This window comes from Pipistrellus kuhlii, unplaced genomic scaffold (assembly GCF_014108245.1).
Source record: "Pipistrellus kuhlii isolate mPipKuh1 unplaced genomic scaffold, mPipKuh1.p scaffold_m20_p_7, whole genome shotgun sequence".
Classification (NCBI taxonomy): Eukaryota; Metazoa; Chordata; class Mammalia; order Chiroptera; family Vespertilionidae; genus Pipistrellus; species Pipistrellus kuhlii.
This window is the reverse complement of record NW_023425573.1, coordinates 23194767-23216015: the sequence shown is the minus strand read 5'-3', so window position 1 is coordinate 23216015 and position 21249 is coordinate 23194767. Positions and strand designations below refer to the sequence as shown.

At 38.0% G+C, this 21249-nt stretch overlaps 1 protein-coding gene across 7 annotated transcripts in view; it reads left to right on the top strand.

Moving 5' to 3' along the window:
- Positions 1–21249, top strand: part of LOC118709140 (SPHK1 interactor, AKAP domain containing) — a 98902-nt gene that overhangs the window by 21786 nt on the left and 55867 nt on the right. For all 7 annotated transcript variants that reach the window (XR_006740470.1, XM_045575396.1, XM_036421047.1 and 4 more), the window contains 2 exons: positions 2162–2267; positions 18482–18595. Coding sequence is in view for 6 of the 7 variants with exons in the window: in XM_045575396.1 (XP_045431352.1) it covers positions 2162–2267; positions 18482–18595 (220 nt within the window). In the remaining variant the exon portion in view is untranslated. The remainder of the gene's footprint in view (positions 1–2161; positions 2268–18481; positions 18596–21249) is intronic.

Below are 21249 nucleotides of genomic sequence, written 5' to 3'. Positions count from 1 at the left end.
TGGGTCTATGAGTTACCTGAGTTTAATGTCAAAATGCAGATTCTGATTTTGACATTCGTACCAGGGAGGGACTTGAGTTCCCGGGTGGCTAACAACCTCCCAGGCGATGTCAATCCTCCTGGTTCACAGACCAAACTTAGAGTTACATCCTATAGAGAACCCAATTCCCAGGCACCGGATGGTTCTCTGGGGAAATAGCTGACTATAGCATAAGCCGTTGTCATTACTGATGGTGACCTACTTAGTCACACTGCGAGGATCATTAATGATGGCAGCACAGTGGCCACTTAGCGCCTTACTCAGAAAAGACATTTCCTTTCATTTCCTTCTTAAATTCTTTATTGTTGAAAGTATTAAATATGCCCCCTGCTTCCCCCATTGACCTCTCCCAGCCTGCCCCTACCCCCAAGCACAGGAGAATTGACATTTTTTTGTAAGAGAGCATGCCTCTCTTCCTATATTTCTAAAGTTAACATTTCAAATTCTGCTTTTGTATCTTTTCCCCCCACATTGATCTCCTTCTTTATTGAAACCCATTTAGCAATTTCAGCACGAAACTGCTCTGAAAGGATGTGCTTAATAAATATTGTCAACACTTGTCAAAACCAAAGGAAAATATCCAGGAAGAGCTTGCAGCCTTATGCATTAGGAGCAAGTTATGAGGCTGTATGGTGTCTTGACAGCAGTTCTTTTCATGTCAATTTGAACTCATTTTAATGAGTCCCCGAGTTTCGTGTTGCTGCCATCTCTCCTCATCCTGTAGCAGCCAATGTTCTGCTTCTCTAGAGACTAAAGGAAAGCATCTTTGCAAATACTCTAAAAATTCCATCTTCATCATAAAGGTGTGAGAACAGACTGGGATGTAAAGTCACCTACTATAAATTGACACCCATGATCTAAAAGATAAGTTTATTTACATATAGTCTGGGATATCAGGCATCATGGAATTGATTTATGTGTTTCTGGAGACTAGAAGATGGTTTCACTTTGAATTTTGGTGCAATGGAGTTGAATCACATTTGTTATCAAGTAACACACTGATTTTAGTCCCATTGTGTGACTCTACTGCCTCATTTAATTCTCACAATATACAAATATATGTTTTAAAAATTATTTTATGAATGCTATACAGACTTAGCTTAAGAACAAATGGAATGAGCCCTGAAGCCAAGCAACACTTTCAAATTCCCTTTCTTACCTTCATTCCAACCAGGATCTTACAATCATCCTATAGATAGAAGAATTTTCATACCAAGATATATGTGGGCAGTAGACTTACCCTTCCTTCCTAACACCTAGAAAGCTCAGGATTTCTAAAACATTTTTATATATAACAATTACTGTAGCACCTGGTCCACTTGAAGTCATTAACAATGTGCTTTGTGGGAAAACAAGAAATTTTCCATGTGTGACCTTTTCATTTTCTCTATGTTTCTATTACTCTTGAAAGTTCATGGTGTTTTCATGGTATCAACCTTCCTTCTGATTATATATATTCCCATCATTAAAAAAAATAAAATGAGTAAAGACAGAAAGACATTATTGTTTTAACACTTGCTTAGAAAAGAGGTTAACAAAACAGAAATAGACTCATAGATGCAAAGAACAGACTGATGGTTGCCAAAGAGGAGAGGGTTTAAGGGGATTAGTGAAAGAGAATAAGGGATAAAAAAGTAAAAATTGGAAGTTACAAAGTAGTCATGGGAAATATAGTCATTAATAGTAATAACGGTCTGGGGCCAGATGGGTACTGAAAATATTAGGCGAAGCACTGTGAAGTCTATGATGGTCTGGCCACTCCACTATACAACTGAAACTAATATAAAATAATACTGAATGTCAACTGAAATTGAAAAATAAATTTAAAAGAAGAAAATTAAATAAAATTGTTAGACAGATATTAACAGAGCCAGAAGTCAGGCAGATGCATTGCATTCACCTGACCACTGGGCTGCAGATTTATATTAACAGTGGAATAGCTCACAGTGTCTCCCAATTACAAAAGTGAAGCCAACATAGAAATGTCAGCAGGAGGATTTGCAGCGGGCAGCCAGTCACCAATCTGAAAAGATTTTTTTATTAACTCCATTATGCTTCTTCCTTCCTGAATACGAAGAGGGCTCACTAGAACATGTTCTCTTTTGTGTTTTGGCACAAACAGCAACTCGGAGTCACCACTGATGTGTGAGGTTCCAGCAGCCCAGCAGGGCGGGGCCAGCGGCACCTCAGGAAGCAGCCTGGGGAGCTCCATCACGGCCTGTAAGAAGGTAACCTTGTCCCACACCACCTTCTACTTCCCGATTGAACTTGAACATTAGTTTGACTTTTCAAGCACTTTTTCTAAAGCAGAAACCACAAAACAAGCAACAGAATACCCCACAATTGGTTTTCAATAACCCCTAGTGACATTAAAAAATGTAATTCTTGGAAATGATCAAAAACTCAAGCAGTTCAAAAAAGATGTGACTTGAAAATTATACACGTCCAGGGCCACGGCACCTCAATTCCAACTTCCTCTTAGTCCCTCTTCCCACATGTAGCCAAGGGGACCAGCTCTTGGATCTCCATTCAGGAAAGTCTTCACTGGCTTTGAATGGCACACCTTATATTAGACGCCTAAGTCCGTATCTAAAAAAATGCATGGCTCTTCTCCTTTTGATATTTTGTTAAAGAGAAGGGTGTGCTTGGCTTATTTATTAGGAGGAACAAAATTGCATGTTGTAGACTATAGACTTTTGCAAGAGTGAATGGACCTGGAGAGAATTATGTTAAGTGAAATAAGCCAGTCAGAGAAAGACAAGTACTATATGATTGCACTTACATGCAGAATCTAATGAACAAAATAAACGAAATAGAAACAGATTTACAGACACAAAGAACAGACTGATGGCTGTCAGAGGGGAAGGGGCTGAGAAGCTCTGTTAAAAAAAAAAATGAAGAGATTAAGAAAGAAAAAAAGCACACAAATTTGTAGACACAGACAACAGTAAGGTGATTACCAGAGTGAAAGGTGGGTAGGGAAGGTAGAAGAGGGTAAAGGGGTGGTAAATGGTGATGGAAGGAGACTTGACTTTGAGTGGTGAATACACCATACAATATACAAATGAAGTATTATAGAATTATACACTTGAAACCTATATAATTTTATTAACCAATGTCAACTAAATAAATTTAATAAAAAATTTTAAAAAACTGATAAATCTTGCAGAGACGTTTGCAAAAAATTGTCATTTAGACAACATAAAATCATCTACTTTAAGAACTTTATCTTTCCAGTCAATTCAACCTAAGACCCAGAAATTTAATTTCAGATTCAGTTATTCTCCTGGAAAAAATCAGGTCAAGTCTGGGAACTCCTGGAAGAACTGCTTGGGGCTGTATGTCTACTTGAAAAATTAAAACCAAAACTTGTTCACTTATTCTAAAGGACTTCATCAGTGTATATAATTGATTTGAGAGAGAGAGAGAGAGAGAGAGAGAGAGAGAGAGAGAGAGAGGAGAGAAACACTGATTTGTTGTTCCACGTATTTACGCATTCATTGGTTGATTCTTGCCTGTGCCCTGACTGGGGATCAAACCTGTAATCTTGGCATATCAGGACAACTCTCTTAAACAACTGAGCTACCAGTCAAGGCCAGTACTTATATATTTTCTACTTACAATATATTTACAAATATATCTATAAATAAGAAAAGTTTTAAATATGCTCTCACACTTCGCACAATTATTTCTAGAACAACCAGTAGTAAGTTGAACCATTTGAAATTACCTTTTTTACAGGTCAGACAGATGAAATGTTTGACAATTTCAAATGGTTCAACCTAAATACAGTCAAAATTCGGTAAGATCTTGGACAGAGATGTAATGCTAGATCACAAATCCCACTATTGAAGCATTAAAGTGTAGTTTTGGAGATCATACTAGCTTCTTATGTGAAAAGTCAAACAAAATTTAAAACTCAAATGATAATTATGTAAGATAAGTATCTCACAATAAGTCAAGATAATATAAATTAGGCGAAAAACTAGTATTATGGTCATTAAAAGCTAAGAACATAGGTAGACCCTTGGCCTGCAATAGATAGCAACATTAAGCAGGAAAATAAACCTTAGTTTGGACTTTGGGGTATGATTAAGATTTGAATGAGTGAAAAGAATACCCAACCAAACTTAGGAAGAGTTGCTATAAACTAATACAGAAGAACTCAATACTTTTGTGACTGGTAATATAAATTTTTCATAGTGCATTTCTGTCATTTCAAATATCCTCTTAGGCTTACATAATAATTGCATTTAAAGACCGTTTAGCTCAGTTGGTGTGGGTCAATGGTTGAGCCTTGACCTATGAACCAGGAAGTCATGGTTTGTTTCCCAGTCAGGGCATATACTCAGGTAGCAAGCTCAATCCCCAGTGTGGAGTGTGCAGGAGGCAGCTAATCAATGATTCTCTTTCATCATGGATATTTCTATCTCTCCCTTTCCTTTCCTCTCTAAAAATCGATAAAAATATATTTTAAAAAATAAAGACAGTTTAGTAGACATATATGCCGTTCATCATACATCATGTGTGTTCTAATAGTTTCACTTATTTTGGAAACAGTAACTCAACAATATTTTCTTCTAGAACATAGACTATCAATAAAAAAGATATGAACAATTGAATGATTCATTATCCTTATTTTATTACTGCAAGCTGATTTAAATGATTATGAGTCAATTCTTTTTAAAATCTTGTAAATCACAGATAATGAGACTGGGAAAGTAAGGATCTATGTATGTTCTGTACAAAAAAGGCAAAAGGATCTATGTATGTTATGTACAAAAAAGCTATATCTTAGAAATAGCAAAGCTATCCAGCTGAATCACCATTCTTCACAGTCAATCACCTTTAATAAGAGTAACATGGATAATTGAAATCCATCAGTAATTCCCCAAACTCATTTCATGCAATAGCCTCGTCTTCTTTCCCATCAAATCTTCTTATCTGAACTGACATGTTACTAATTTAACTGGTGGAAGAAATAAAAGAAGGGTCCAGAAGATAATACACTAGTCAAATAATAAGCCTTTGAAAAATTACAAATTGACTTCTTTTTTTTCTTTTTTCCATTTGCTTCCTGATGAATTATTAAGACTTTCAAAAATCCTATCCAGATGCAATTGCTTCAGCTTTCTTTGTTATTGGAGAAATGTGGTCACCGGAATTTATAGCTATGAGAAGCTTTGGCATCTGAAAGAAGACATTGGTAGGCTTATTTGAAGGAGGAACTCATTAATATATATTTTTCCCCAGAGTCAAAGTGACCACACCACTCCTTCACAATTTAATATTGTCTTGGAGTTTTGTTAATAGACCCCTTTTTTTGCTCTCAGTAGTTCTGCTATGCACAATAAGTTATATAGTTATCCAAGCTCTAGCCTCAGAATTATCTTTCCTTTACCACCTATCCTTTTTCTAATATTAGGAAAGTTGTCAGATAAGTACACACTGAAGTGCTAGTGCTTGTATGGCTTAGTATAGCTTTGACAAGTAAAATCTTAACTACTATTACTGATGAACTAGTACCATTGCATCCCTTAACTGACATTGATAATAGCCTATTGAATTTGGATGTGACTTCAGCATTCTACCCATCATGAATCTGCAAGCAGACACAGTCAATCTATCCAAGTTGGACTGTAAGTTAAACTCTGTGTTACTCTAATTTAATGAGCATGAAACCCATGAAGAAATTTTAGTGTATGAAATATGATTTTCCAAAGTAATGCATTTAAAATTATAGAATTTCAAAATAGTACAGAAAATATGGAAGAGAAAGAGTTGCTAGTGGACCATGAACACTAGAGCCTTCCATAATTTTCCTTGAATTGTATCTCACACAAACATTGCCTGATATTCCTCCTTCTCATGGAACCAGTCCTTCTTGTAAGACAATACAGCCACCACTGTTAATGATGAGCTAAGTGGTTATAAATGCTGTCCTTTTACATATGTTAAACATTAAGTGAAAGGTCTTTGTATATCATTAAAATAAATAAAAATCTGTTATCTTTAGTGTGGCAGTTGGACATGTATAACAAACCTGAACTTGCAATTTAAAGACCTGGCTTAGATTCCAGCTTTCTCTTCTTACTGTGTGATCTTAGGTCAGTGACATAACTTCTCTGATTCAGATGACTTAGGGTTGGTGTGATGTTGAAGGTTTGTGTGTAAGTCCTTGGCACACATAGTTGATACTCAAAAATGTTAGTTGATTCCAAATAAATGATCTTTACACAGATGAATTTAATTGTGATAGAATTTTAAAACTAATTTTAAAAGTAATCTGAACACAGCCTGCAGTGTGCCTTCATTGTTAAATATCTGTTAGATTTTCCTCCATGTTGAAAGCATTTTAGTCAATGTCATATCTCACAATAGCTGGACAGTTTCAATCCATGCTTTACTTCATGATCTGAAGACCTGCTCTTTGGGATAGAGTAGAGCCAAGTCTCTGAATAGGACTTATCCAAGGAAAGAATTGTTGGAGAAAATCAACACCCCAAATATCTTCTTTTTATGTGATGTTAATAAAACCCACCTTAAACTTGTTCTTATCAAAGGTAGCAGACAGAAAACACTTTAATTTCCCAGAGGCAGAGTTTGATCTTTATCTGACTTCTGATCAGCTCTTTGAAGTCTCAAGAGCATTTTCTGCCCTGACCAGCCTCCTTTAAATTGACTTAAATTTGCTGTCCATATTGGCATCTAGATACATCTAAAGAATGACAGAATGGATGTCCCTGAATGCTTTCTTTTATTCTGTAAACAACACTTTCATCTAAGCCCATATCTTTTTTTATTAATTAAAGCAATTCATTGATGTGTTCAATCATGGGCATACAAATTGGGAGGCTCTTGCACAGTTTGAGCTGTATCTCTAAAGACATTTTTATTAGTCAGAATTGTATTGCTCTTGACCCAAAGCCTCAAATTTCAGGAAGCACAGGATGAAAAGGAGTTATACAATAATATTCGGTATCTGTAGAAGCTGTTTCCTTAAAGGAAGAAAGAACTTTAAAAAGCATAAAATAGAGTAAATAAAATTGAAAACAAAATCAGCATAATTAAGTGTATTTACCTTTTTATGGAAGAAAGACTCTAGGCTTTTCCCCTTGGAGTATAAAACATGCCCAGCTCTGTAAACAATCTCTTCTGACCAAGCAACCTGGCAATGGTCACCAAGCCCAGCTTCAAACACCCTATCATATTTTGTCCAATGGCTGGGTGCCCTGCATTATTGCTGTTCTGCAGGAATAATCAAAGGCACTGAAGAAACAGAAAGATTTTTAAGAAAAGAAAGAGAATTGTCTTAGTAAAAGTGATACTTGAAAAAAGTGAATCCAGTAGATCAAAATCTGGCTACTTTGAGCAAAGGAAGACTGAAATCTTACATCTCAGGAGAGGCATCCTTGGTATAGATGGGGGAGTGGGGAAAGGAGAGATGAGACGGGTATACAGACAGGGGGAGGAGAAACAAACTCTGCTGCGATGCATGTGGGAGTCAAGATCAGCAGGACTGGATGGCGATGAGAGTTACACAGAAGAATAATTCTGACTATTTAAGCCATGATATCCATGAGTGGTGGTGCCATTGAGGTCATTGAAAAGAGAGCTTGGGAGAAAAGCTACAGAAAGAAGTCCATGATTTCAGATTGGGTTCAGAAGTCCATGGGTTCAGATTCAGTTCAGTTGCATTTAAAGAGCCAGACACATATCATAGTTTCCTCTAGAGCGCATGTGTCAAACATAAGGCCCGCGGGCCAAATCCGTCCCGCCAGGCCTTGCAATGTGGCCCGCACCGCGCTGTCATCAGTGCACTCCGCTTCGTTTCCATCACAATGACAGTTTATGACTGTTCAGTAAACCATTCGGCCCGCGATTTAGGCTGGATTTTAGATTTTGGCCCCTTCTCTGATTGAGTTCGACACCCCTACTCTAGAGGCAACTTCTCTGACTGCTTAAGGACATTCCTGTAGGCCCTGAAATACAATGACATCTATGAGCCATAGTTGCACTGAGGCCACGTGCAGATAGCAAGGCTCTGCAGGGGACTAATTTCCTCTGCCTTCAGCAAAAACAGGTGGGTATGCTGCATGTCCTCTCCTGCCTTTCGAGCAGCCTGGTCTGTGACACAGAGAGGTGGGGCTGTGCATGGAAGTTCATTCTTTGGAAAATGTAAATTCAGAAGTTCTTTGCAGGAACCTTTGTTTAAAACTATCAATTATGGCTTATTCTTCAGTTTGACTAGGATCCACTTTCTTATTCAAAAGTCAGTATATGCAAGGACTTCTATTCAGGACACTGCTCCACCTCCCTTTGCCGCCAACAATTGCTTATAAAGTGTTTAAGAATCTAACATCCTTACTCTGTTCTCTACCACTCCACTTCTTGAGTGCCATTTTGGCTGTGTGTAAAGAACCCCTAGAAGATTCTTGCTGTGTCTTTTTCTTTTCTTTCTTTTCTTTTTAATCAAAAAGTGGGACTCTGAGAACCCAAAATAGCTCAGAACATGCTGTGGAATTGAGAGTTATGTTGTACTGATAGAATTGGGCAAGTGATCTTTCTTTCTGAATTCTTGTCATTACCTCTGACCTTTATGTTATACTAGCGGCCCAGTGCACAAAATTTATGTACATTAAAAGGAAATTAATTAGAGGAAATATTTTAATATTGTTATTTGCCCTTTCTCTATAATAGAAGTGTAAAAGATGAAAGAAAATTAGTAAAATGTATATGAAAATCTCCCTCCTGTCAGAGTCCAGGCATGCCTCCAGACATAGAATCAAGTCCCCGCCTACCACCCACATGTGCTTTGAAAACACAGGAGACTCAGACCTGGCTGGCCCCACCCTCATTGGGTGAGACCAAGACCCAGCCAGCTCCACCCCTGTCAAGCCCCTCCGAGTGGGTGGCACAGCCTCAGATCCCCTAGCCAGGCTCCTAGTGTGAGGTTGCAGTCTCAGGTCCCCCATCAAACCTGCCAGGCAAGGGGCATGGCCTGAGGTCCCCCTTCGAACCCCACTAGGCAGGGGGCACAGCCTGAGGTGCCCTGGCCTGGTGCCCGGGCTTGGGGGTCACAGCATGAGGTCTTCTGTCAAGCCCCATGGAGTGGGGGGCGTGGCCTGAGTCCCTCACTGAGGCCAGGCGCCATGCAGCCTTAGGTCCCTGCTGTTCAGCTGTGACATTACAGCATCCCAGCTAATTTGCATATTCCTCTGTTATATAGATAGATACTAACTACCTCTAGTCACAAACGGAAGGGGTCTGACATTTTTTAAATATCTAATTTGCCACTCAACATTTTTCTTCCTGTCTGCAGTATTAAAAAAAGAATTGCCATCTTTGCCTTCTAACACAAGCCCAAAGGTACTTTCTCTTTCTTCTCAGTCCCCATCCAAGAAACCCTCTCAGCTTTGTAGCCTGGAGTAGACACTATGTTTTCCCTGGTCCTACTAGCACTCTTCTGTAACCCACCAAGCTTGTTCTTCTGATTAAAACACTCAGTTTTCAGTTCTGCCTGTGTCAGAGGGGGAAGGATGTGGCCCAGCTCAATTTGAACAGTCCATTAACGGGGCATTTTGGCTCATGAGCCCCTCATCTGTGAGACCGCATTTCCTAGGCTTATGTCTGTGTTTTGGGATTGACACCTCTAAAGGACCTCTGCAAGGACTCATACTCTCCAGGATGGAGAGCATCCGAGAAGCAGGTGTGTCTCTTAGCAAATTCTGGGTCCATTTGCATACAACTTGTAACTAGAAAAGTAGCTGTTTCCAATAGCTTCTTCCAAAGAAGAAAAAAAAAGTCTGAGAAATGAGAACTGTCACTTTCTTACCTTTGTCAAAGGCCAAAATCATGCACTAACACTCAGGTGATCCATGAACATTCAACCTAGTGTCCCTTTGTCCAGTGACAGATTCTGCATGACCTCCACTTTGCACATCTACACAAAACCATCCCAAATCTATGGCAAGGATGTGCATTATATATTTTCCTATGTGCATAATTTTATCTTACATTTTGCTTCTCCTAACATTAGAAATCACATCCTCCTCACATATCAACATGTCAGCATTATACTGATTCTAAATAGCAATTAATCAACTGTTCTCTATTTATATGTCTAATTTGATTTTGTTTAAATGATTGCTGAACACTCGTTAATTAAACTATATCTGCATTTCCTGAGTATATCTGTTTTTGTAACTCTTGCATTTTGTGCTTGAGACACAAACTCTGTTATCACTTTTATGTGGAAAAAGCTCTGATCAACTTTCAAAGCATTCCTCAGCCAGCTGGCATCTGCATAATATGACAGAAACAAACAAGCATAGTTTGAAACTTCTGAATTGTCCTCTGTGACAATTCTTGTGACTGCTTTGAAATACAATGTTGTTTTCAGGATACAAATAATCATGTGGACCATGAAAAGCCAGCACCTGTCTGAAACTATCATTAAAACTGCCTGCTTCACTTTTTGCCATATTAGGAAGCACTGTGGCCCAGATTAACATTTGAAGTCTCTTAAATTATATGCATAGTGATATTAGTTTCAAAGAGAGGTGACCTTATTAGTAAACTAGTGGATTATAGCAGAGAGCATGTGTAGGGAAATAATTGGAGATGACACCTAGAAAACACCTAAATTGGGTATAGAGCAATACCTTAAACATTGGAGCTTAATAAATATTCTTGAAATGATTAACAGGAGGGAGCAGAATTAAGATCTGTCTTGAAGGCTAGGCCATAGTTTGGTAAATATCCCATAACATTGTGGGCTTGCTGACAGCAAATATTGCCTTTCTTCTTTATTTCCCAGGGCTGAGCCTTGTGTCTAATGGGACTAGAAGGTAAAGCATTCATGTTTTTTGAGTCAATTAATCAATTTAGGTTAAAGTCCAGAGAGAATATCATAACAGCAGTAACCGTATTTATAATAATAACTGCTTTTTTGTTAACACCTCAAATAATCATACCCTTTTATTATTTCTGATGTCAGTTAAAAATCTCTCCTTGTGAGAGGTAACAGCACCCTCATTTTTGTCAATGGAGAAACTGAGTCACAGAGGTTAAGTGACTTTCCTGAGGCTGCACAGTTAATGAAAAGAAAGGAACTTGAACTAGATTTGTCTTCACAACTTAAGTACTTAGCCCTTACTCTGGTTTCAGTGAGCAAGGTAGATTTGGAGGATTTGGGGTGAGAGAAATAGAGAAGAGAGATGGTTGCAATATGAATTGTTTGGTCCCTGTGGGTGTCCAGGCTTCCCTACCCACCCTTCCCAAGTATTGCCCCCATCCTTTTTATTCTCCAGGGCACCTTGGCGAGTTTCCTCACATTACCTACCATAATTTGTAACAAAATGTGTGTTTCAATGCTCCTTTATCTGTTGTTTGGCTCCCTTTCAGACTTAAAGTTCTGTAAACATGGAGATCAGTTCTGAATTAGTCTATTGTGTTACCTGGAAACTTGCCCATAAGATGCATCCAATGTTAAGTGAATTAAAGAAAAAATTAACTTTGGAGGGCAGACTATCAGACTAGAAACAAAGAGGTGTTCCAGACTGCACAGAAGCAATAAGGAGAATTGTTCTGTCGTTATCTGCAAATAGGGAAACCAAGGAGTCAGATTTCTTTTAGAGACAGGAATTCCAGAAGGAGGGGGTGGGGTTTAGACACAAAGAGTCCAAGGTGATTGCAAGAGATCCAAGAGTCACAACAAACAGTGAGAAATGGGAGGAGCCAAGTTCCAGGGAAAGGTCAAAGTGGAAGCTGTAGAGCAGTGACTCACCCTCCAGGTAGTAACTAATGTCTTGAAAGCCCTGAGCTCTCAGAGGAAAATGACTGAGGGGAGTGGAAAGAGTAACACGTTGAGGCTCCTATGGCATCAGAGGAGGAAAAGCTAGCTAGAAAGAGGGCCGTTCCCTCTCTATCCTCCCCAACATCCCAGACAATGGAGATGCATCTTCCAACACTCTGGTCAGGTGCATCATCTCTTGTTAGTCCTCCCGCAGGAAGAACTGGCCACTCCATCCTGGTGATATCTGACCTAGTTGCCATTGATCAAAGCACCTGCTTACTTTATCACAGCCCTGTGAGTGCTTGTTCTCCCTGTCCGAAAGGACAGCAGACATTTTAGTCATCTAATATTCTGTGTCAAACATCAAAGAGCACAACAAACCTTTGTTGACCCAATATTGACTTACGGAGGAGATTAGAGAAGCAGGAGGAGGAACATAAGAATAGAGCATCACAAATAATAAACAAGAAGCCTGGCTGACGTGGCTCGGTAGTAGGTCAGGGTTTGATTCCCCATCAGGGCACATGCCCTGGTTTTGGGCTCAATCCCCAGAAGGGGGCATTCAGGAGGCAGCTGGTCAATGATTCTCTCATCATTGATGTTTCCCTCTCTCTACTTCTGCCCTTCTCTCTGAAATCAACAAAAATAAAGTTTTTAATTAAAAAAATAATAAACAAAGAGAATTTGTCCACTGTTGTGCCAAGATCAATAAAATGTTAAGATGGAGATGGTATTGTGTAAATCTTACTGCATTCTCATATTAACAGCTATTACCTATCAATTGCCTACTCTATTAGGAGTTAGCCGTTTACAAAAATTTTGTTATTTGAGCCTTGGAACAATTTCGTAGAGTTGCTTTAATTGTCCCTCTGTAATAGATACAGAAACTAACTCCCACTGAAGTTAAATGACTTGCTCAAGCTCACCCACAAAGTGATGAGATGGAATAGAATTTCAATTCTCCCTCCAAGCCTCTGCCTAACCATAAGTTACTGTCTTCTCCAATCTCAAGTACTCTAAAAAAAAAACCTTTAAGGCATTGTTCTCAGCAATGTTTAGGGCAGTGTCCAGGCTCCTGTGAGTCTATCTTACCACCCTTTTCCATATCAGTACTAAACTCCTGCAACTTGGTCATCTCTATAAAAAAGAAACGTGTAAAATAAGGCAGAAGGACTTTTTTCTTTATCATTAAAGGCATTCATGAAATTTTTTTTGAATATTTTATTGATTTTGTACAGAGAGGAAGGGAGAGAGATAGAGAGCTAGAAACATCGATGAGAGAGAGTCATCGATCAGCTGCCTCTTGCACACCCCCTACCGGCCGGGACTCTTCAGTCCCCAAGCCGACGCTCTATCCATTGAGCCAAACCGGTCTCGGCAAATTTTGAGAGCACATATGCTATTATTATTTCAAACTTGTGAATGCACAGCATGTTTGCTATTAGCTCTTCATCTGAAATAAGTGAACCTGCAACCAAAAATAGTAGATAAATAAATGAGCCATTGAGAGCCTGCTGAGCTTTATTCTTTCCCCCTCAGAAAGTGACTCTCTCAGTGGGGAGACTATATTCATAAAGCTTCAAAATCATTAAATTCTCACGCACACATTCTTCCTTCAAATATGTTTATTTTTTCTAATGGTTTGTCTAACCGTTAAACCAAAAGTTTTTCACAGGTTATAATTGCTTTACATGTGATGCTAAGTGGTTGATTAAAGCCTGCATTTTTATTCCCTTTGCTTATTTGCCTCTTGAGGTGCTTGGGAAAAGGGAGGAAGTGGGTGGGGAGTGACTGGAGGAGGAAGGGGTAAATGACTGGATGTTATGTGTAGAAGGGATCTTTAGACCTTGATTTAATTCTTCATAATGGGCAAACTGAAGCTGGGAGCTAGTGGGAAAGCTGACCACACAGACAGTAGAATCGGGTTTGGAATTCAGCCCTCCCAACCACTAAACCAAGGCTCTGAAGAAGGAGAGGATAAATGCATAGACGGGGATTTGGTAAAACCCAAGAATGAAAAATTACATAATTTTACCAATTGCAATGGAGCACTGCCTGATGAGGGCTTTGGGGCCAGAGAACCTGACTGAAATCCTAGTTACCCACTAACTGGACAAATTGTTTACCCTTCTAAGCCTGGGCACAGGGAATAATCATTTCTACATTAGCCAGTTTATATTGGGCTCTTGTGATGAGCCAATCACTGTTTTCAAGTACATTCAGTATATTAGCCCTTAAATTCTACCTCGTAAGTCTGAATTATCCCAGAGAGTTCTCAATAAATCTACTATTATTTGGTCAATAATTAAAGAATAAGAGTTTTTTAAATTAATTTATTTTGAAGATCTAATTGTCTTTTTTTTTTTTATGTGCTTTTGACCGGAATCGAACCCAGGACCCTTTGATTCATAGGCCAACACTATCCACTGAGCCAAACCGGCTAGGGCAAGAGTAAAAGTTTTAAATAACAATCTCTAAATATTTATAAAATATATGAGAAAACATTTAAATTATTAATCTGATCAGATACACTACTTTTTTTAAGTTATGATGGATAAACTTTAAAATTTAAAGTTACAAGGTGAATGTGTACTCTCACCGAACCAAGATGCTCTCTTCAAAATAGCTCTTAATGTTGAAAGACTTAGTTTCATTTTCAATTCCACTTCCTTGCTCTGCCATGTGGGCTTTCTGTAAAGCACAGGTACCCGGGACATAGAACCGCCAATGCAAAGTCTTTCTAGCACTTTCCACTGAGTAAGCAGGTCCATAGGCTTTTGACTTTTCCCTCACTCCTAGGATAGGGTGAGACAGGTCTTTATATAGTTTTAGTTATTATTTATTTTAAAGATAGGTACAAAAATACCCTTAAAATAGAAGACATGACAGATTACTCTTTCTGTGCTAATTTCCCAGAAGAAATCCAACAGGTAGCAATTACCTCAGTCACATCATGAGACTGTCACTTTTGCAGCTTGGGGCACCTTGCAGGCTTATGCTTTTTGGTGCCTTCTTTGCCTCTCTTTGTTTCACAAGGAAAATGTGCTGACCCACCTCAGCACTTTTCTGAAAGACCCAAGCATGTTGCCTCTGAACTCTGTTCTTCTCCTAAGGCTGACCTAGGACAAGAATAATCTGTATGCTCTGATGACTGACAGTTGCTTTCTTCTGTTACAACTATGATACTATGGTGCCCTGAAGAGATTAGAATATAGAAGTCCAGGCCCTAGCCGGGTAGCTCAGATGGTAAGAGCGCTGTCCAGATATGCCAATGTTGCAGGTTTCATCTCGGACACATACAAGAGATAACCAATGAATGCATAAGTGAAACAACAAATCTCTCTCTCTCTCCTCTCTCTCTCTCTCTCTCTCTCTCTCTCTCTCTCTCTCTCTCTCTCTCTCTCTCTCTCTCTCTCCCTCTCTCTCTCCATTTTTCTCCAAAATCAATAATTAATAAAAGAAAGAGAGAGAGAGAGAGAGAGAGAGAGAGAGAGAGAGAGAGAGAGAGAAGAAGAAGAGGAAGGGGAAGGGGAAGGGGAAGGGGAAGGGGAAGGGGAAGGGGAAGGGGAAGGGGAAGGGGAAGGGGAAGGAGAAGGAGAAGGAGAAGGAGAAGGAGAAGGAGAAGGAGAAGGAGAAGGAGAAGGAGAAGGAGAAGAAGAAGAAATAATAATCCAGGGCTTAATTTTTGAGGAATTTAACTAAGAAGTGATTCTAGGAAGAGGACTTATTAAACTGCATTGTAAAGTACTATTAACTAGTATATTCATTTGATGCCTCCATTTTAAATCTCTAATGTCCTCGTGGTGCCATGAAGGCTTTGTTTTATTGATGGCTATTCCAAATTCTAAAGGTCAAAACAAGGTGAGGAGCAGAAACATAATGCCATGAGTTTGGGTTAATGTTAACTGAAGCAGATGCAAAGGCATGCTTTCCTTTGCGAAAGTAAAATACTTGCCAAGTGGGTGAATTCAATTACAATTTACATCACAGGAAGTTTCTCCTTCTTGAAAAATGTCATTTTAGCATTTCATTAGTTAAAACTAACTTTAAAGTGGGAGTCCATAGGAAAATGTATCATAGTTATATTTACAAAAATTAGTTGCACATAACTTATCAGAAATGCATCCCAAGTTAGACCTATTGGTATGGGTTATGAGAGGCAGCATTGTTACATGACTTCACTCCCAGGCCTTGGTGTCTTCAAAACCAGACCCACATTTGGGCTCTGAGCACTTGGCAGGAATTTCAATATCTCTGAGCTTCAAGATGATATTCAAAATAATCATTTCTGTGAAGAGTCTAACCTTTATGGTGATTTCTGCCTTATAGCATTGCAATGAGGACTAAATTTAAAGCTGGTATGTATATGAACATTTAGCTCATTTCACAGCAAATATTAACCATGTAAGTAAAATAGTAAAAGTAATTAATACTACAAAATGCAGAACTATAATTACACTTTTGATGAGACTATTTACTAAAAAATTGTCTTCACACATCTGAAATGCTTTCAATTCACTAATTTCAGATGAAGGCATCCAACTTCCTGTTTACCTTTATAGTCTGTCTCAAATAGTAACAATGAAAACCGTGTATTGAGAGGATAACCTGCCCTCTGCATGACTTATCAACTCACTGAATACCCCAATGATCCCACTAGGGGGGCGTTATTAATTCTATTTTAGATGTAGAAACTGAAACTCAGAATTTACATCAGCTGCCCCAGTTAATCCTGCTTTAAATGAGTATGTTAGGTTTTCAACACAGCCCCTCTATGCCCATGCTCTTCAACTCTACTTTATGCTGGAAATAAAAGGGAATGGTAATGAGAAGATGAAATGAGAGATATTTTTTTACTTCAAATAAATTAACCTAACGCAATAGTTCTCAAATTTTGGAGGGATCAAAATATCTTTGAACTCTAAAAGAAAAAAATGTATTGGGGTCCTCACAAAATTTTTGTTTATAGGGGGCATATTAATTGATAATTCTGAATTATATAGTATAAAATAAAGCTAAAAGGTTGCTTATGTTTATTTATTTAACTTTAGATAATAATATCATTTAAAAAACAACTTATTTATTTAAAAAATAATTGTAAAAGAATCATAAATAAACACATTACACGTGAACACACATTTTTTGCAATATATCTGTTTTCCAAAACAAAACATTTTAGTGAGAAGAATTAAGGAAATTTGCTTCTGCACTCATTCTGTTGCACTGTCACAGGTCACGTGGAGTCTGAAAAGCCCTACCGAGTACTTATGAGACCATGAAAGTGAAAAGGGAAAATAACATCTTACCATTATTATAAAAATCATTTCACCACTTGATCCTTTGAAAGATCTCAGGGACCCCTCAGGTCCAAGCTCACACTTTAAGAATCACAATTGAGGTAAAACCTGGAAGTGAGCTGAGTTCTAATGCCAGCTTCAGTCTGCAGTGACAACCCAAGTTCATCTTTCAACTACCTGCTCATCCCCAAAGTGTCTCTTTACATTGTTCTGGGAAAGAAAGATGAAAATTTGTCTTCTCTGGGTAATAATAAACATTGAGTGGGGAAAGCTTTAAAGGTAATAACATCACTTGACTAAAACAAAACAAAAAATGTTATAGAAAAATGTGCCAGCTACACATTTGGTTAGTTCACTCTTCATAGACAAAAATTAATGTATTTTTATCTTTACAGAATGACAACCCTTTGTTGCACAAATGAAATGTAATTGAAGTGTCATTCTATTTTTCTGGCATTAACCAAACCGAGTAAATCTGTTATATTGTTCAAGTAAAGGTACTAGTCAAATATTAGCAGACATGTGATCCTAATAAAATAAAGGGTGCCGGAAGCATTGGAAATCTTATACAAGATGAGAAAATCTTATAAAATATTTAGGTAGTATTAGTCATGGAAGAAATTGAATCTAATGATTATTTATGAGTTTGCATCTTCAAAATATGTTGGTTAAGAAATACAATTTTTATTCCTTGCTTTAATCCAAACCCAGGAATAAGCTATTTGTACAGCATATTTGGTTTTGTTAAATCGTGTATTCAAGTGTGCATTGCATTAGCATCCTATTTCTAAATGGGAAGGTGATGGTTGTGAGGCACTGTACTCATTCCTGATAATTTTTAAACAAAATATTCTATATGTGTTCTAGAAGGATGGTGCTCTATTTCACAGGTAAGTTAGCAAAGCTGGAGAACTGAAGAATGATCATTTCAGTTGCAAAATTGCACCAAAAGGAAACACATTCCTTTTTTTTTTTTAATTGAAAATATTTAGTGAAAGAGCACTTACACTAAAATAAAGTTTGATCTCCATTGCCAATTGAACTATTCCCCACCATAAGCATTTGACTGCAAATTGTGCACAAGTCACACATGCATTGTCGTTTTCAGATGCTGGATTTGATGAGAGAGGAAGCATCAGTATAACATTGACTTCAATGTGTTCCTCTAACATCAATTCCTGCATGGATATTTTACACAGCCTGGAGGTGCTATTTTCCTCCAAGTTTATTTTTCTAACATCCAGAGACTCTAAGGAAAAGGAAACATCAAGTTCCCTCAGAAAAGAGCTGCTTATTTAAACAGAACGCCTTGCCGAATAGCACTGAGAAGGTTTCTCGGTTCCCCCAGGTGCTTTGCAGCAATAGTCTGCTCGAGTCTACAGACTACTGGTTGCAGAATCAGAGGACACCCTGCCAGATTGGGTTTGTGGAAGACAAGTCCGAAAACACAGCTTGCGCTTCCGTAAGTAGATGCAACCCGGGATATGGTCTGAGAAAGCAGGCAATCAAGCTCATGGACTCTTGCTCAGAACAGGAGTTTTCTAATTCGTTAAATAAGAGGTCTCCTCTGGAAAATCCATACTTGTTAATATGGACTGTTAATAAAATATACAGAGCTCACATTTCTATTCCAATTCTGCTCATTTCAACAGGTTAATTAACCTGATCAATGATCTAAAAAGGAAAAATCATGTTTATATTTCGAAACTGGCAGAGAAGAAGATTCAGAAACAGTACTGTATGATGAGAAATAAAAGGCCATGCAGGAGCTCTCTAGGATCCTTTTCAACATATTGTATAAACTCCTGCTAGCGGGTTATTTCCCATCATGAAAATTGTGTAACATTTCTGCACCATTTTTATAAGTTATAGTCATTGTTTGAAAACCTTTGCAACCCAAGAAGTGTACAAGCGTGAGTTTAATATACTGGAGTTAAGCTTTACGTATAAAAGCTTTTTCAAGAGATGTTCTTGTAGATATATAATTCTTATGGCTTAGAATGTGAGTACCTGTGGTTGTATAATATGCTCTTTCCTCTATGTCCTATGAGGCTTTATGTTTTATTTGAATTGAAACCAGCTCTTATAGGGTCATGATTACAGAGATCGAGGAGAGCATTTTCAAAAAGAGAGCAATGTAATTCTCATGACTAAGTTGAGAGCATTAGCTCTGAGCTATTCCTGGAGGTAAGATGCATGCCAGCACTTCTGCTAAAAGAAAAAAAAGAAGCTGAAAGTGGAATGGAGAAGTTTTTATATATAATGAGCAGAACCAGAAGAACTGGCAGATAGAGGATGTGAAACATTTCACAATGCAGAGCCTCGCCTCACAAGGAAAGCAGAGTCCATTCAACAGACTTAATTCGATCTCTTGGTTTGGGCAAATGATTTTGAGTCTGCTACTTTGGGGATTTGATCCCTTGTCAAGAATACTAGGTGATGGCTAAAAAATTATTTGGGATAAACAAAAAGGATTAGGCGGAAAGTAATTAATAGTGATACCTTCTCTGCAAATTCAGTTCTGAGATGAGTTGGAAAATTCAGGCATTAGCCAATACTGATCTCTAACTACACAGCTATAAATTGTAAAGGGAGAAAAATGGAGATGGAAGAGTGTCAGCAGCTATACTTTGGTCAAAAGTTGTCATCCAAGCAGCTCCTGTATTAAAACATCTCCCATTGAAGTTGGGGCACAAAAATCTGCCTAGTGAAGGGCAAAGAGGTCTTCCCTAAACTTTATATTTTTGGAATCTGGATTGCTCATCTACAATTAGAAGTGCTAAATTTATAGCCAAATTTAAGATGACCATTGAGTCCTCCTAGGTGAAAGAAAATTCTCCTCCCATCCCCCACCAATCCCAAAGGACTCAAATTTGGACTTAAAACTTACCTGACTTACTTTCTTAATTCTTTGATCCTTTCTAGTGTTGGGCTGATTCATCCTGTCTTTGTGGTTCTTCCTATTCTTTTCAAAAGGGGAACATCTAAGAACACATGAAAAGCTTAGTAGAAGATTCATTTCCCCACAATAGTTCACAATCAATGAAACTGGCACAAATGTTAAAAATTGTCCATGATTCTAAACCTAAATTTCAGGATCCCTTTGACAAATCAACTCTAATCTCTCAAAAAGAATCCCATGGTCCATTTCTTAACTTATCATTCCTTTCTTTTTTTCTTATTTGGAGTAGATTTCTAGGATGGGAGGAAAAAACAGAGTCTGTAGTTGGATGTTGCTGAAGGACAGTTATTATCAAAGGGAAAATAGAGGTGAACTATACAGATGGCTGACCAGGACAGGGTGTAAAAAAACTTGATCAAAATAGCCACTCAGGAGTAGTCCAAAGAGTCAAGAGAAATGTACTTAATTCCTTTTCAAAAAATTCTCCCAAAATAGAACTGTATTTTACAATATCATCATTATTAAAGTTTAACTTTTAAAAACTTAGTTCATAAAATTATCCCAAATCTAAACCTCCTTACAAATAATCACAACAGAATCCAAGGAACCTGTAGCAATGTTGTCCTGTATTTTATTACTTTGTATTTTGTTCACAATTCTGGGGCACTCTGTTCTATAAGAACCATTGCTTCTTTCACTCATTTCTTCCTGACCCACATGAGCAGCCAAGTTTTTCATATTTAATTTTAATTGACATAGTACCCATTCTGCTGAACTACAAGCAAAGTTTATGAATTTGCTGTGTCTGAGAACTAAGTACCTCAGTGGACCAAGGTTTCTGAGTTCAATATGCCACTTAAGAATTTTATTGACCGACAATCTCAGGCTTGGAAAGCCTTCAGGGTGTTGCATGTGGGGCTCAGTACTGCTGTTTGTTCTTAAGCATCAAACAATGATTTTTAGTCATTATTTCAAGAGGGAGCTGCATTCATTTCCCAGCTGAAATGAGAAGTCCTAGTGAAGAGCAGTTTGAAGCAGTCAGAATATGACAAGTATGTCAAATGGGGACTATCTGCCTGGAAGTCAGGAGCCCCTGAAATTCATACTGAACAGTTTTTCAAAAGGTAGCAAATATGAAAACTGTGCTTATTTTTTTCTTCTAAAGAGCATTCTCCTATAAAGCTATATAATTTCATTTTCTTTCTGATTTGCCA